Source organism: Marmota flaviventris, chromosome 14 (genome assembly GCF_047511675.1).
Source record: "Marmota flaviventris isolate mMarFla1 chromosome 14, mMarFla1.hap1, whole genome shotgun sequence".
Classification (NCBI taxonomy): Eukaryota; Metazoa; Chordata; class Mammalia; order Rodentia; family Sciuridae; genus Marmota; species Marmota flaviventris.
Window position 1 is genome coordinate 35250360 of NC_092511.1, and position 17539 is coordinate 35267898.

Genomic DNA, 17539 nt, shown 5'->3' on the forward strand with positions numbered 1-17539 from the left:
ATTTTATCATCTCATTCAAGTTCAAGTGAGGAGGTCCCCAGCATCTTTTCTAGTTAGTTGTTCCAGGTTAGATAGACAGAAGGGAAGGGAACAGGCATTGGCCAGGTGTCCGTGGTATGCAACATGCACTTTTATAGTGCATTGAATTCTTGTAACCACCTATTAGAGAAGTTTCATGATCCCCCATTTACCAAACCTTAGAGAACTTAACATATCAAGGGTTATAGAAGTGATAAACAGATTTCTGAACCATGCCCATCTCACTATGAATCAGGATTCATTATGTACACTATAGTGTACCAATAAAAAGTATGGAAGGCAAAAAAATCTACCACATGGACCTCAAGTTAGGTTCAGTCAGTCCGTGTCCCAACCCAGGACCTAAAACCTTGGCTTGTATGGGATGTAGTCTTTTGTTTTTGATTCTTATAATCCTAGGAAGGCAGAGAAATGAATATCAGGAAAAATTACTGAAACTCTGAGGAACTGTAATAGTAAAAATGAAAGATAAATATGGTAAAGAAACTAATTTAAATATACAATATTGATATCTGTGTGAATAGATAAAAGTATAATGATGGGCTCTATAATCCTTAGGATCATTCGCATGCCTTTAAAAGTGTCTGAAGCACTTAGACAATCACATGGGTAGGAGGACTTTATTAACTGTTTATGTTTACTAGATTTATAAAGTTGACAATTAATCAAATGAAGTACTAATAGTTGTGAATACTGTCAGTCCACAAACTCTTGAGCATGGGAGGTCTCGCCAGGATCTTTTCTGAGTATCTCTTTTGCTCAGCTTGATCCCTTTGAAGAGACTGTCTGTATTTATATGGAGCTGGCTGTGGGTATGCGACATGTGAAATGATGGCATTCCTGTTGTCCTGGTTTTCAAAGGACACTGTCACACACTACTCAGAGCTGTATCACGACTTCACCACCACGCAAGTGGGAATGCACGACCTTGTCCGGAGCTTCCGGCAGACCATGGACCAATACAGCCGGGAGCCTGGCAGATACAGGTGACCACAGGACTGCTTTTGTTCTTTATAGGCACAGAGTGTGATCTGTAGTTTAAACCTCACATGGTTATGAGGCATGGTCTGAGCTCCAAGTCATAATTTAATAAGACTGCATAATTTTATTTCAGCTAGGTTATGCCAGGGTCTGATATATCTTGTCACACAGCTGATTTTCAGTTTCTTCTTTTGTGGAATTTTGCTAATGACAGCACTGATTTCAGAGTTTTATAAAAATTAAATTAACTTAAAAGATAATTTAGTAGTTAAATATTAGCCAGAAACTATTATTTTTATCATTATTACTGGGACTATATTTCCCTGTAGAGTATGAATCCAAATGTTGGAATCAACCTGTCAGTATATCACAATGCTTAGAAACACAGCTTTGGACTCAGATGGGCTTGAGGTGGAATCTGGCTCCGTAGCTGGTTGGTCTTGGGCTGGGTGGTTAACATAAGTCTGTTTTCTCATCAATAAGAAGGTAATGGTAGGGGCCGGGGATATAGCTCAGTTGATAGATTGCTTGCCTTGCATGCACAAGGCCCTGGGTTCAATTCCCAGAACCACCATCAAAGAAAAAAAAAAAAAACAAAGGTAATAGTAATAACCTTTTAAAAGGTTATTATGAGATAAATAAGATAATGTACATAAAGCACCTAAAATAGTGCCTGGCATATAATATTCTACAAAATTAACTCAAGGTTAACTGAAAATTTTAGACCATTTTTGATTTATGATTTTTGGATCAGGAATTTTCAACTAGTAAAAGTCTAGGTAAATACTGTAAAATTAAAACAAAACAAAACAAAAAAAACCCCTCCAAAATCTGAAATACTCTGGTCCCAAGAATTTTCGTTAAGGGATACTCAACCTGTGTTAGTTTGTACTGGTCACCCAATAGAATCAATAGAAAAAGAAGCTTAAGAAATTTTCCCTCCTTGAAGTGGTGCTCTGATTATAATCTCCACTTTCTAGATGAGGAGACAAAGCTCTGAGCACGTAGGCGATGGTCCCGTGGGTAGTGATGGCAAAGATGGGATGTGAACCGAGGCAGCTGGGCCCAAGATTGTGCAGTGACCCATTAATACACTGCCCTAGACACCACAGGTGACCCACTGTGACCTTTCTTGGCCACCTGGCTTGACTGCTTTCTAATGAGCCCTGCCCCTATCTGGCTAATAGTGTGTGTTTAGCCCCCACATTTTAAAAATAAGATATAAACAAGATGCAGAGTCTTTAGCCAGTCTCCTGACAGGCCCTGAGGGCCTCAAACCCTGCCAACTCTGACAGGTTCATGGGAGCCGAAGCCCAGGCAGAGAGCATCGACAGGATCATGATGTACTATGGGTTGCCATTTACCCAGGAAGCGGATTTTCCCTTCAACCATTACCTCACCACACTGGACGATCTTTCTGGGAACATTGTGCATGACGTCATCACATCCTGGATGGAAAACATGCCAGAAGGAAGGTGGCCTAATTGGATGGTAAGTCCTTGTGCCCATCTTGAGCCCTTTGAAGAGGCCATCTGTATACACATGGAACCAGCTGTGGTTCCATGATGTGACATGATCGTATTCATGCTGTCCTGGTTTTCCAAGGATTCAGTCCCCTTCAGGAGAAACGGTATCATGACTTAATACACATTGTTGTTGCACTCGCTGGACAGAAACACCTAGGTTACACTAAAGTTATATAAAAAAAAAAAAAAACAACCTGAGCTAGGTGCAGTGACTTAGTTATAGTAAGCCCTAGTTAATTTATTATTGAAGAAAGAGAAAAATATTTTTTTCCCTTGTACTGGGGATTGAACCCGGAGGCACTTAACTACTAGGCCATCCCCAGCGCATTTTCTTTTTTTGGTACTGGGGAGTGAACCCAGAGGTGCTTTACCACTGAGCTGTAAGCCCATATCCCCAGCCCTTTTTATTTTTTATTTTGAGATAGGGTCTCACTAAGTTGCTTAGGGCCTCACTAAATTTCTAAGGCTGGCCTCAAACTTGTGATCCTCCTGCTATAGGTGTGCATCACCACGTGCAGCTTGCTTTCACATTTAAAAAAAAAAAATGTTGTTGTTGGACCATTATTTTATTTATTTGTATGTGGTGCTGAGAATCAAACCCAGTGCCTCATGCATGCTAGGCAAGTGCTCTACCACTGAGCCACAACCCCAGCTTTTACACTTTTTAAGGAGCTTCTCTGCAAAGCTTGTACCAAACTCTTCACTGTGAATTTTCTTGAGGATTCTTTTTTTTTTTCCTCTATCAGTTCCCTTTTCCCTTGCCTTTTCCTCAACTTTCTTCCAGTCCCATTATAATTTTGAGACTACTGCTATATATAGTCTGTGGTTGACCAGAATGTTGTGTGGCACATAGCTATATTTTATTCCTTTCATGTTGAATTGAATTATTTTCTTAATTTCATTTTTGATTGTTCATTCTTAGTGTATACAAATAATATAGACTTTTTTTTTTTTTTTTTTTTGGTGGGGAGTACTGGGGGGCACTTGACCACTGAGCCACATCCCCAGCCCTATTTTGTATTTTATTTAGAGACAGGGTCTCACTGAGTTGCTTAGCACCTCACCATTGTTGAGGCTGGCTTTGAACTTGCAATCCTCCTATCTCAGCCTCCTGAGCCACTGGGATTACATGTGTTTGCCACTGTACCTGGTTTAGTATAGGCTTTTATATATTGATCTCATATCCTGCCTGCAACACCGATGAACTTATTAATTTCTAATAGTTTATTATGCATTCCTGAAAAATTCTTTTGTGGCCTTTCTTATGGCAAAATACACATAAAATTTAAAATAAATGTGCAATTTATTGGTATTAAATACATTCACAAGTTGTTTAATTATCTATCACTATCATCCATTTCTAGAACTTTTTCATAATCCCGAACTTAAAAGTTATATAGTAATCTCTTATTCCTACTTCCAAACTCTTGTATCTTCCATTCTGTTTTATGCTTCTATTTTACGAGTACCTCATATAAGTGGATTCACACAATATTTTTCTTCCTGTGACTGGCTTATTTAATCAAATCTACGTTTTCAAGATTTTTTCATACTGTAGCGTATATCAGCATTTCATTCTTTTTTATGGTTGCATAATATTCAATTGAGTGTAGATACCATGTTTTATTCATTCCTTCATCTCTTGACGCCCATTGGGGTGTTTCCTCTTTATGGCTATTGGAATGTCATGAACTTTGGTATATGGTATCCATTTTAACCCCTTTCTTCAATTTCTTTTGGATACCTACATGGAAGTGGAATTGCTGGATCATACAGTACTTCTATGTTTAACTTTGAGGAACTGCCATATTATTTTCTACTGATCCCCCCCGCCGCCCCAATTTTACATTCCTAGCAGCCATGTACAAGGATTCTAGTTTCCCATATCCTTAATAACTAATTTTCTGTGTTTTGAAAAAAAAATCATACCCATCACAGTAGGTGTGAAGAGGTATGTAAAAATTGTCTTTCATAATTGGAGAATATTTTGCTAGATATAGATATTTTGTTTTTTCCCTTTCATTCAAGATGTCATCACATTGCCTTCTAGCCTCCATAGTTTCTGATGACAAGTCAGTTGTTAATCTTATCAAGGATTACTGATATGTGATATGCTAATTTTCTCTTGCTGCTTTAATCAGCATTTTTTTCTGTGCCTTTGTGTTTGGGTGGTACTGGGGATCCATGCTAGGCAAGCACCCTACCACCAAGCCTCATCCCTAGCTCTCTCTGTGCCTCTGACAGTCTGATGTGTCAAGGTGGGGGTTCTGATATGCAGATTGTTTTTCACCAGCTGTGGGAAGTTGTTGTCTGTTGTTTTTTCAGACATTCTTTCTTTCCCTTTTTCTATCTCTTCTCGTTTTGAGACTGTGTATGTTGGTGTGTATGATGGTATCCCACAGGTCTCTGAGATCTGCTCATTGTTCTTCATTCTTTTCTTTCTGATTGTTTCAGTTGAGATTTTCTCAATTGACCTTTGTGTTTTCTGATTCTTCTGCCAGTTCAAATATGTCAAACCCTACTAGGAAAGTTTTTATTTGTTATACTTTTCAACTCCAAAATTTGTTTCTTTTTCATAATTTCTCTGTTGATAATAATGAGTAATATCTATTTGATGTGACACTGTTTCCCATATTGTCTTTAAATTGTGTAGCTATAACTTAGTTCTTTTTTAAAATATTTTTTTAGTTATACATGGATACAATATCTTTATTTTGTTTATTTTTATGTGGTGCTCTGAGAGATCAGATCCTTGTCAGGTCTTTATTTTTATTTTTATGTGGTGCTGAGGATCGAACCCAGGGTCTCTCACATGGGAGGCGAGCACTCTACCACTGAGCCACAACCCCAGCCCCTATAACTTAGTTCCTGGAAAACATAATAGCTGATTTAAAGTCTCTAGTAAGTCAAATGTTTGGTTTCCCGCAGCAACACTTTTTACTGATTATTTTTCTTATCACCAATGTATGGGCCATAGTTTTGCTTCTTTGTCAGTATTTTTGTTGTTATTAAAAACTGGACATTTAAAGGCATGTAATAGGGTAATTCTAGAAATCATGTTCTCCCCTCTGTGTTTGTTGTAGTTGTTACTCCTTTTTTTCTTTTCTTTCTTAGACTAATTCTGCATAGTCTGTTCTTTTTCCATGTGGCCAGGGAAATCTCTACTTTGACAGTTAAGGAATGGAAAGATTTCTAGATGGAACTGATGAGTCTCCCTGTATTGCTGAAGGTCTGTGAGTGTATTGGCATACTCTCAACATTCGGCAGTTGACAGCTCTGCCTTAGTTGTCAATTTCTGATTGCACAGAGCCTCAAGGGTAGCCCAAGGTAAGAGATCAGAGCCTTGTCAGGTCATCCTTGGATATCTGCACAGCCCTCAGCATGCACACAGGCCTGCCATTACTGTAGCCTCTTGGATTCCCAGGGATGTTGGAACTTTTGAAAGCCCCTCACAGACATCTCATTGTCAGCTTTAATTTTTTTTTCTTTTTTTGCTCAGCTTCTGAGTAGCTTCAATTAATAACACCATCATAGGCAGGTACAATGTTGAGTTGTTCTCAGCAATGCTCTGGGGATAGGGCTGTTGCTGTTTGCAGAGTCAGATCAGGCAAAGGAAACCAAAAGTGAGCTGCCAGAAATTTATGAAGGTTTCCTAAGGATGGAGATCTTGGTGTACTTTAAACCTGTTCTGCCCTTCTAGTGGTGGCTAGGCTGCTGGTTTTCAGCTGTTTTATTTGTACGGCTATTAGTTTTGAAAGCCATCATGGATTTGAGTAAGGGTGCGTGAGATTAGGGAAGTGCAAATGCTACAAAGCTCACTGCTCCAAAATGCAATTATTTTTCTTGAATAAATTCATCTTGGATTGTTGTAACCTTTCATGCTCTGTGTCTAGAAGACTTAAGAAATCACAGGGTTTGTTGTTAGAAGCTAAAAGAGTGAAAGGAGGGTTGGGGTCATGGCTCAGTGGCAGAGTGCTTGCCTAGCATGTGTGAGGCACTGGGTTTGATTCTCAGTACAGCATATAAATAAATAAAGGTCCACCACCAGCTTAAAAAAAAAAAAAAAAAAATATATATATATATATATATATATATATATATATATATATATATATATTTTTTTTTTTTTTTATAGAGTAAAAGGATGGAGGCAAGAATTGACCTAATTTTCAGGCCATAAATTTAGAAAAATACTTCATATTGGCTTATAGAGGTATAATTATGAAAATTATTTTAATACATATAAAAAAGATTTTAACAATCATTTCCTTTCTTCTTCTTTGTGGTGGTAGTGCTGGGGATTGAACCCAGGGCCTTGTGCATATGTGGGAAACTACTAACTGAGCTATATCCCCAGCCCTTTAATTCCTTTCTAAGACTCAAGTACAAAGGCTGGTTCTCCCACATACTATAATTTGAATAAATGATGTAATTTCTCAGAGCTGGCTTCCTCATTTGTAAAATGGACATAGTGTTTGACAGCATGGTTGTGGAAAAGGAAGTAAGATAACATAGGTGTGAAAATGCTTTACGATACAGTAAGCGCCTTGCTTAGCACATGCATGAGATTTAAGTTGTGGGGTTATAGAAAAGAGTTTTAATTCTTATTTAAATAAGGAGTAGAGTTACAGTATTACCTAGAGCATTTAGCACAGAAATATATATAAAAATAGCAAACACCTTATAAAACTTTCTCTATATAAATTTATGTTGATTTACCTTTTTTAAAAAATATTTTTATTAGCTATTGATGGATCTTTATTAATTTGCTGATATGTGGTGCTGAGACTCGAACCCAGTGCCTCACACATGCTAGGCAAGTGCTCTACCACTGAGCCACAACCCACCCCATGTTAATTTACCTTTTAAAATTTATTTAAATAGTTCAAAAATGAAGACAGTAAAGGGATGTGTCAGAAGTCTACCATCTCTGGCCCTTTCCATCTTGTTTCCTTGTCCTGCTCTTTATGGAGGAAACACTTTTGTTTCCTGCCAATATTCTTATACAAATGTGAAAAAAATATGAATATGCATCCTCTAAGCACTATTATTTGCAGTGCCATTGTGAATTCTGACAGCACGTGGTTAGTCTTCAGTAGCCAAGAAGTAAATGGATCAGTTACACAGCAATCACTAAGCTAGGACTCAAATCTAGGCTTGCCTGCAACTACCTTTGGGCCCGGTGAACTGTGAATTAGGGTAAGTCTTCCAGAAAACTGTGTATAGAGCTGTGTTCTTAAAAATATCTGCTTTTCAGATTGGTGGATCAGACAGTAGCCGACTGACTTCTCGTCTGGGGAACCAGTATGTTAATATCATGAACATGCTTCTTTTCACACTCCCTGGAACTCCCATAACTTACTATGGAGAAGAAATAGGAATGGGAAATATTTTAGCCACAGATCTCAACGAAAACTATGATGCTGTAAGTTTAACACAATTGAATCATGCACCAGAGCATGTCCTTTTGCTAGTCCTAGTCCTTTTGCTAAATCAGAGATTTTACTTTTCTATTCCATTGCAGCAAATCAGTTACTTTGCTTTTCTTTCTTTGTGGTTAGTAAGAATCATGAGCTTTCTTGTTTTGGGAGCTGATTTCTGAGCTGCACATTTAAATTTATTGAGCAGAGTCAAGTAATCTGCATTTTAAAAAAAGATTTCAAAAAAATTATTTTGGTAGCAGGGATTGAACCTAGTGGTGTTTAAACACTAAACTACACCACTCCCTTTTTTATTTTTTGAGATGGGGTCTAATTAAGTCATCTAGGGTCTTACTAAATTGCGAGGCTGGCCTTGAATTTGTAATCCCCCTGCCTTAGCCTCCTGAGTTGCTGATTATCGGTATGCAGCACCACACCTGGCAAGGAATCTGCATTTTAAAGATGTTTTCTAGCTGATTCTTAGACACCAGAATTTGAGACCAGTGGCTTTATTTGGAATATTATTCATTTCCCTTTATCCAAAACATGGAAAGCTAGAATATTTCTTCAGTTTTTATTTGACCTGCTAGATCTAATAACTGTAGTAGTCTTATATTATCCAGTGTTTAATCCAGAGCCTCACAGTTAGCTTTTCCTTAAGGATAAGGCTCTCATAATTGTGTTGCTGACACTTCTCAGAGGAGGACATACAATCAATCAACAAGTACATGAAAAAATGCTCACCATCTCTAGCAGTCAGAGAAATGCAAATCAAAACCACCCTAAGATACCATCTCACTCCAGTTAGATTGGCAGCCATTATGAAGTCAAACAACAACAAGTGCTGGCGAGGATGTGGGGAAAAGGGTACACTTGTACATTGCTGGTGGGACTGCAAATTGGTGCAGCCAATTTGGAAAGCAGTATGGAGATTTCTTGGAAAGCTGGGAATGGAGCCACCATTTGACCCAGCTATTCCCCTTCTCGGTTTATTCCCTAAAGACCTAAAAAGAGCATGCTACAGGGACACTGCTACATCGATGTTCATAGCAGCACAATTCACAATAGCAAGACTGTGGAACCAACCTAGATGCCCTTCAATAGATGAATGGATAAAAAAAATGTGGCATTTATACACAATGGAGTATTACTCTGCATTAAAAAATGACAAAATCATAGAATTTACAGGGAAATGGATGGCATTAGAGCAGATTATGCTAAGTGAAGCTAGCCAATCCCTAAAAAACAAATGCCAAATGTCTTCTTTGATATAAGGAGAGTAACTAAGAACAGAGTAGGGTCGAAGAGCATGAGAAGAAGATTAACATTAAATAGGGATGAGAGGTGGGAGGGAAAGGGAGAGAGAAGGGAAACTGCATGGAAATGGAAGGAGACCCTCAGAGTTATACAAAAGTACATACAAGAGGAAGTGAGGGGAAAGGGAAAAATAATACAAGGGGGACAAATGAATGACAGTAGAGGGGGCAGAGAGAGAAGAGGGGAGGGGAGGGGAGGGGAGGGGGGATAGTAGAGGATAGGAAAGGCAGCAGAACACAACAGACACTAGTATGGCAATATGTAAATCAATGGATGTGCAACTGATGTGATTCTGCAATCTGTATATGGGGTAAAAATGGGAGCTCATAACCCACTTGAATCAAAGTGTGAAATATGATATATCAAGAACTATGTAATGTTTTGAACAACCAACAATAAAAAATTAAAAAAAAAAATAATTGTGTTGCTGGCTAGATGACCAATACTGAACCTTTAATTTGTATGAGATCCCGTTCCCTAATACTTGGTTAAGGTAAAACATCTTCTCTGTCAGCTTCAGGATTTGATTTTGCTCATGGGCAATAATAAGGCTGGATAAATGAGTTCAGGCTTGCTTGTATCAGACAGTATTCTTGAATTTGCCACAACTTTACCACAGAGAACACAGCATGAATCCATAAGGGCACATTTAAAAATCCCACATTTCTAATTTTTCAGAAAAAGCAGCAAAGATTCTAAGTATGTTAAGGTTTATTTATTATGGTCTATTCAATCTTAAGATACTATTAGATATTTCCCAGCTAAAACTTGTTTATGTATTGAGTGTTAAGGCCTTTTCATTATGATTAATGAACATACACATTAGTTAAGAGCTGTAGGGAAGCAAAATTATTAGGTAAATCAGAAAGTACCAAAGTATCTTTCTTTTAATAACTTGACCATTGCTTTCTCTTCCTGGTCTCTTTAACACAGAACACTCTTCTCTCAAAGTCACCAATGCAGTGGGACAACAGTTCAAATGCTGGTTTTTCTGAAGGCAATCACACCTGGTTACCCACCAATTCAGATTACCATGTTGTGAATGTTGAGGTGAGTATCAGTGAAAATTTGTTGATTCTAGAAACAAGAAATGAGTTTTTGTATTGACAACACAGTCAACCTGAGTGTGTCTAAAACCTTAACTGTCAGAGACTTCCCTTGCAGGGTCACAGAAAAACTTTAAAAATAAAGATATAGCAGGCAAATAGTAATAGAAAACAAGCTTACAACTTAGCTGTCAAACAACAAGCTGGGTGCGATGGCACATGTCTATAATCCCAGTGATTCAGGAGGCTGAGGCATGAGGATCCCAAGCTCTGAGGCCAGCCTTAGCAATTTATTGAGGCCCTAGGCAACTTAGTAAGACCCTATTTCAAAATAAAATAAATAAAAAATAAAAAGGGCTGAAGATGTGGCTCAGTGGCTAAGTGCCCCTGGGTTCAATCCCCAGTACCAAACAAAAACAACAAAATATATATATATATAAAATATATAAATGTATATTTATATAGCCTAGATAGATATTATTTATATATTTTAAATGTATTATTTAAATAAATACATATTTTTTTTTGAGTACAGGGGATTGAACCCTGGGGTACTTAACCACTGAGCCACATCTCCTGCCCTTTTTTTCTTCTTTCTGATGCTGGGGATTGAACCCAGGGCAAAGCAAGCACTCTACCAATTGAGCTATGTCCTCAGCCCCCCTAGTACTTTTTAAAATATTTTATTTAGAGACAAAGTCTCATTGAGTTGCTCAGGGCCTAGCTAAGTTGCTGAGGCTGGCTTTGAACTTGTGATCCTCCTGCCTCAGCCTCATGAGCTGCTGGGATTATGCTCAGCCAAAAATGTATTTTTTAACCTAATCTTTCTATTCTTAGGTATTTGTGCCTCATTTGCACACGTGCAAAATGAGAAATATGTAAGGATCTTGAATGAAGCATTGTTTGTAATAGCAGAATACTCTAGAATGATTTAAATATTTTATCAATAGAAAACCAGTTTAATCAATTATGGGACTAGTATGTAGCTTTTAAAATGAGAATATGAGAATAGTTGCAGTGATCTGAGACCGTTTCTAATATGTATTAAATAGTATAGAAAGTAACATGCCACCAGTTATGTAAAGAAAAAAATGTCAACCTATGATTGCATAGGCACAGAATTATTTCATATGATACATTAAAAATGAAAGACTACAAACAGTTAATAATGTCTGGGAGGGAAGCTTGGAAGCTAGGCAATAATGGAAGAAAACCTTTTCATTGTATACATTGGTCTTGTACTTGAGTTTTATACTGTGTGCATGCATTTCTCTAGTCAAAAAATGAAGATATGAAAAGCAGGTTTGGAAATATTTAATAGCAGACAAAATAGAATTCAATATGAAAAGCATTATGAGACAAAGGCAATCAATTTCCAAAAATTGAAAAACAATAACAGTCCACTAAAAATTATGAATCTTTATGTAACAGTAGCTTCAAAATATATAAAACAAATACTCTGAGAAATGCAAAGAGAAAATTGACAAATCCATAATTACAGAAAGAGATTTCAAATTAGATAAAAATAGTAGCTGACACTGAGCACTTCTTATGTGAGCGGCACTGAACTATGCTTTTCATGCATTACCTACAGCTACAGAAAATGTTAGTAATAACTTTGACAAGTCATATACATGTACCATAAATACTTTTGTACCTGATAAACAAAGAATACACTTTTTTCCCCAAAACACCCATGAGATATTAATTTAAGACACATAATAAGCACCCACCCCTAAACAACAATAACAACGGTAACCACCACCACCCCAGAAAACATGGCTGGCAACAGTACAATGAAATGAACATTGTTGATTTGGCAACAGCTCTTATGAAGAATAATTTGGCATTATGTATTGGATGTCCATACTCTTTGACATAGTAATTATCTTCTGGTAATCTATCCTAAATAAATATTCCTAAAAGTTGGGAGAGGGGAGTGAAATTATAAGAAAATATTGGAAATGCAAATATTAAAATGATATTATGGAGGTTATATAATGATAGGAAAATGCTTAAAATGTTAAATGGGAAAAAAGCAAGAAAAGTACATTGAATTATATATGTTTTATATAGTTGTAACATAAACCTAAATCTTTAATAGACTTATACTGCCTTTTACTGTTAAAAAAAAAAATTTACATTAGTTAACTTTCAGTTTAGGCAGATTTATGTGTGTGTGAATGTGTAATTTTCTGTTCTATCATTAGTTATGCAAGAACCACATCTGCTGAAGTTACAATGATCTCTGCACAGTAGCAACTTATGTGATCCCACAAGAGAGGATAAGTAAGCCCTAATTCATCAGAAGTTCTAAATCCATTGCCTTAATGGCTTTTTTTTCTCTCCCAGGCGTTTGGCAGTTATAATACAGATAGAATAACTTCATTTAGGCAAGTTCAGTATCATTAACTTAGACATGGACATTTGTTCGGAAATCTTGAGTGGAGTCAAAGTGTTTCTGCAACAGTTTTAAGATGGAGCACAGCAGCAGCTCCCAGTTAAGCTCAAAACCTGAATTTTGTAACTTTGATTGGCTTTTATATAAACTATTCTTATGTACTTATTAATGCTTATAATTTGGCAGTTATTTTAAGGGAAAAATAAAGTAAGTTTTGGGGGAAATAATTCCTTTAGATAATAAAATATTTTTAAAAATTCTTGTAATCAACCATTTATGTAAGTGTTCTTTTTAAAAAATAGGTCCAAAAGACTCAGCCCAGTTCAGCCTTGAAATTATATCAAGAATTAAGTCTACTCCATTCCAATGAGTTGCTCTTCAGCAGGGGCTGGTTTTGCCTTTTGAGGAATGACAGTCACTCTGTTGTGTACACAAGAGAGCTGGATGGCATAGACAAAGTCTTTATTGTGGTTCTGAATTTCGGAGAATCAACACAGCTAAATCTACAGGAAATGATTTCAGGTCTTCCTACAAGACTGAGAATAAAATTAAGTACCAATTCTACCTCCAAAGGCAGTGAAGTTGAAACACATGGCGTTTTTCTGGAGAAGGGAGATGGAGTCATCCTGGAACACAACACGAAGAACCTCTTTCATCACCAAACTGCTTTCAGAGATAAATGCTTTGTTTCCAATCGAGCATGCTATTCTAGTGTGTTAAACATATTGTACAGCTTATGTTAGGAACTTCTATGAAAGAGATGGGGACACTGGTATTTGGTTGTGTTGTAACTTCATGTATAGCATGCTGCTGGGTAAACTTCATCTAATTCTTAAGATATTTCGGTAGCTTGAATGTAACTATTTTAGGAAAGGTTCTCAAATGTTGGAAATAATAATAAAATGTTTAAAAGAAGATTGTTGTTGTAGCAACTTTTAACTTTGAGATAACACTGATAAGCAATGATTAGAACACTGTCAATCCTAAGATTATTTGAAAGCTCTAAAGCATTTAAATGACAAAAATGTTTAGCTTTTTTATTAAAATGTATTCAAAGAAACTAGAAGAAAGATTCAATGTCCTAATGTCTATAAATATTCACTAACAAAGAGGAAGGACATCGATTTGTAAACTGTTCAAAGAAAATCCTAGTAAAACAGATAAGAACAAAGTACTGATTGGAAGGGAGGCCTGGGATTCTACAGCCTCCACTCTTTTCCTCATTCTTTTTAGAAGTGGTTGGACACAATACCTTTATTTAATTTATTTATTATTTTTATGTGGTGCTGAGGATGGAACCCAGGGCCTCACATGTGCTAGATGAGCGTTCTACCGCTGAGCCACAACCCCAGCCCCTTCCTCATTCTTTTCTCCATGTATTTTTAAGGAAAATGGTTTAAAAACTGCTTTCCCTATGCTAACAGGCATGTACACCAGTGGAAGAGAACAGTATAGCAACTGTAATACAGACTTCGCAAAATCTGGATGGAGAAGCAACTTTAAAAATATCACCTAGTAACTTAAAATCTCACTTTTGCTAGTAACCCAATTTGGAAATAAGACTATGAAATATTTCAGTGTGTTTCCAATTCCCCGTTGAATGTAACATTTCAGAATTTCAGGTATTTCTTAAGATCCTCGAAAACACTGGTGCTGTCAAGTCCAAGTTCCTCATATAGGAATTTAATCTGGGCTGTAATCTAAAAGAAACACATTTTAATATTAGATAGAAGGATTTTGTGGTAAAATTCCAGTGTTGTGATTCTTTCTTGGTTTATCCATCTTCACCTAACCCTCAAGCCAGCAATTTATGGCAGGAATACTTCTATTTGGGATGGAGACAGAGGCTTCCAATGATCAGGACTCAATTACCTTCTTTAACAGAGCTCCTTCATCAAGTACAGGAGAGAACCTTTTCTCTTGCTTGACTCAGTGACCCACCCTCCCCTCCTGGGTCTCAGCTAGACCTGATACTTGTGAAGTAGCTCTGTCATAAACCCTGTTATAACCACTGAAAACTTTGAATATATACTTCTCTGTGGCTAACTGAGAAGGGCTATAGAACATACCTTTTTGTGAGAATCTTCAATCACATGATTTCCTCCAGGCTGAATATCTAAAATAATATTGGGGGCCTGATAGCCTGAAAGAGTTAACACATCAAACAATTAGGAAGTCTTTAGAGGATTGAGACACATTTCTTTCTTTCTTTCTTTTTTTTTTTTTGTACCAGGGATTGAACCCAGGGGTGCTTAACTGCTGAGCCATATCCCCAGCCCTTTTGTCTATTTTATTTAGATCCAGGGTCTTACTGAGTTGCTGAGGGCCTCACTAAGTTTCTGAGGCTGGCTTTGAAGTCACGATCCCCCTGTCCCAGCCTCCCAAGCCACTGGGTTTACAGACTGGTGAGACCCACTTCTTCTCTTTTAAGTACTTTATTCAAATAATAGCAAAGGAATAAGGGCAAAACTACCATAATCACCACCAAAGAGAGGGGAGGGGCAAGCAGCAGAAGACAAGTTTCTGAATTAGGGCAAGTGGGAAGAGACCCAGTGGCTAAGATAGCTGGATGGAGGGGCCGTGGCACCATATGGAGAAAGATGTGACTGAGGAGGGAGTCAGCAGCTCTGTGAAATGGAGAGATACTGACTTATAGGTAGGTTCCCTTGGCATATCTTGGCATGCAATTTCAAGGCAAAAAGGAAAAGTTCTTATTTAATAAAAATGAAAAGAACATCTAGAAGAAACTAAACAGCTAGTTTGGGCACTGAAGCTCTAAAGCAAAACTCTCAGAATCTTTCACAGATTCCCAAGAATAATATCTCAATAGATATCTTTAAATGAATAAATAATTGCATGAGAGTACATTTCTAAGTTTACAGTTGATATTTAAATTTACTTTTTCTTTTTGTCCTTTGAAAAGAGGTGAGACTATTATATACACTTTAGCTGTGTAGTCAACAGAAAAAAATGATTTGTCCTCAATCATGGTCTGATGATTTGGTCTGAAGCTTGAGATGTACTCTGAATGCTAAGGGTTCTAGTCCATCTAGCCACATTCCCTAGGTCCTGGAGTCTCCTACCTTCACCTGTGTCCTTAGTATGCTCCATGACGGCTTCCTTCAGTTTCTCAGTATAGTTAACAATTCCTTTCAGAGGTACACGTTCATCGTTTTCATAAGCTGTGATGTGAATCGAAGGATAATGCTAAAAGAAAATACACGTATGAAGAGTTCACATTACTCCTATGGTCTCTTCCATTAGATCATGAAAAAATAATTGCCTCCAATTTTTTCCCAAGTGTTAGAGGTTTTTTCTCATTTAATATTCTTGAGCGAGCCTATTTGTTACCTAACTTATTCTTGTCTGAAGAGATCATAACTTCATCTCATCTAGTAATTAAGGTATAATAATTATTTTCCTGAAGTATTAAACTGAAAAGACGGAGCATGAACACAATGGTGCTGAAAGATGTTTGGGTATCACAGTGGAGACATCTCTAAAACCCCTGCCTACTCTTGCCTCATCACAGGTAAGCATCCCTTTACTTTCTCTATTACGTCAGGACAGTATATGGCAACCACATTTTTCCTACCTGAGGTTTAATATTTTGATAGGGGCAGTAACGTTTTATGTAGTTCTTGTGCTTTTCATCAGATGAAGGATTCCCCCACTCTTCTAGTTCTTCTAATGTCAGAGGGAGTGTAGTGTCCATCATAGTATTGAGAACATCCAAGAAAGGTGCCTAATAAAAAAAGCCAAAGAAACTTCTTTTTCATCTAAGGAGTTGGCAATGTAAGTTTCAGAAAAATGTTACTTTAAAAATATGCATACTGACACAAGAGAATATATCTCAAGAAGCCATGTGGATTCCCAGAAAATCTGGAAAATATCCAAGGTAAGAGAAAACGACCACTGACTCCTTGGTTTACATGCTTTTCAGCTTTTTCTCTTATTACCAGTCACCACAGCTAGTGGGCTCATCTCTAATTCCTGTTGGCTGCTGAGTCTCTGAATGCTTTTCCTGCATTTGGAAAAATGCCAACCTTATTGGACACAACCTGTCTCTCACTGTAGAGATATTAGATGTATCTCTTTCTTTTTCCCTGAAGCTTAAGAGTAGCAAATTACATAGGTGTCACAGACATGTGCTCCAGACTCTGGAAAGTCCATGATTTAAAGAAGTGCTGATCACGGTGAATTTCTTTGCAAAACTGTGACATTGTCTCCAGTTTGTAGAAGCTGCACTGTTAGCGGGAGGTGATTTGTGCTTGGCAGTGGCAACTCTGTTGGGCAGTTCTGTATCTGCCCGGCAGCCTCTGACATTGGTTCTGAACACACATACTCTGACCTAACACCATTTGATAAAACCCCTTTCTGCTTGAATCAGAGTTTTTGGTGCTTGTTATTAAGAACTTTGACTCATACATGAATCCTCCACTGTTGGATGTTTTAGGCTATCTCTAATTCTTCACTAGGATAAGCAACCTGGGATAAATCCCTATACACATATATTTCTGATGGTGTCCTTTCTAATATCTAAAAATAAAGGTTAGTACCATTTTCTTTATATTGTAAATGATTCTGCTATTACTATCTTTGGGGATAGCCCCTTGCCCCCATAATTTAGTGTAGCTGTGTATTTTTTAAACAGATTTATAGGGGCTGGGAGTATAGCTCAGTTGCAAAGCACTTGTCTAATGTGCACGTGGCCCTGGGTTTTATCCCCAGCAATGCCAAAAAGAAAAAAAGAAAGAACTTTTAAAATAGATTCATGGATTAGGGCTATTTAAAATTTATTTATTTACA

General features: G+C 37.2%; 2 protein-coding genes and 1 non-coding gene across 9 annotated transcripts in view; 1 reads left to right on the plus strand and 2 right to left on the minus strand.

The window, feature by feature from the left end:
• The window catches only part of Slc3a1 (solute carrier family 3 member 1), a 46540-nt gene extending 32895 nt beyond the window's left edge, over positions 1–13645 (plus strand). For both annotated transcript variants that reach the window (XM_071601540.1, XM_027934545.2), the window contains 5 exons: positions 901–1025; positions 2316–2511; positions 7804–7971; positions 10217–10333; positions 13033–13645. In XM_071601540.1, the coding sequence (XP_071457641.1) occupies positions 901–1025; positions 2316–2511; positions 7804–7971; positions 10217–10333; positions 13033–13473 (1047 nt within the window). In that variant the 3' untranslated portion in view covers positions 13474–13645. The remainder of the gene's footprint in view (positions 1–900; positions 1026–2315; positions 2512–7803; positions 7972–10216; positions 10334–13032) is intronic.
• On the minus strand, positions 5324–5396 carry Trnag-ccc (transfer RNA glycine (anticodon CCC)). Its single transcript has one exon. It is a non-coding gene; the product is annotated as a tRNA-Gly (tRNA).
• Positions 11628–17539, minus strand: part of Prepl (prolyl endopeptidase like) — a 37120-nt gene continuing 31208 nt past the window's right edge. For all 6 annotated transcript variants that reach the window (XM_071601536.1, XM_071601537.1, XM_071601535.1 and 3 more), the window contains 4 exons: positions 16326–16475; positions 15814–15937; positions 14800–14873; positions 11628–14430 (listed from right to left, as the gene is read on the minus strand). In XM_071601536.1, the coding sequence (XP_071457637.1) occupies positions 14341–14430; positions 14800–14873; positions 15814–15937; positions 16326–16475 (438 nt within the window). In that variant the 3' untranslated portion in view covers positions 11628–14340. The remainder of the gene's footprint in view (positions 14431–14799; positions 14874–15813; positions 15938–16325; positions 16476–17539) is intronic.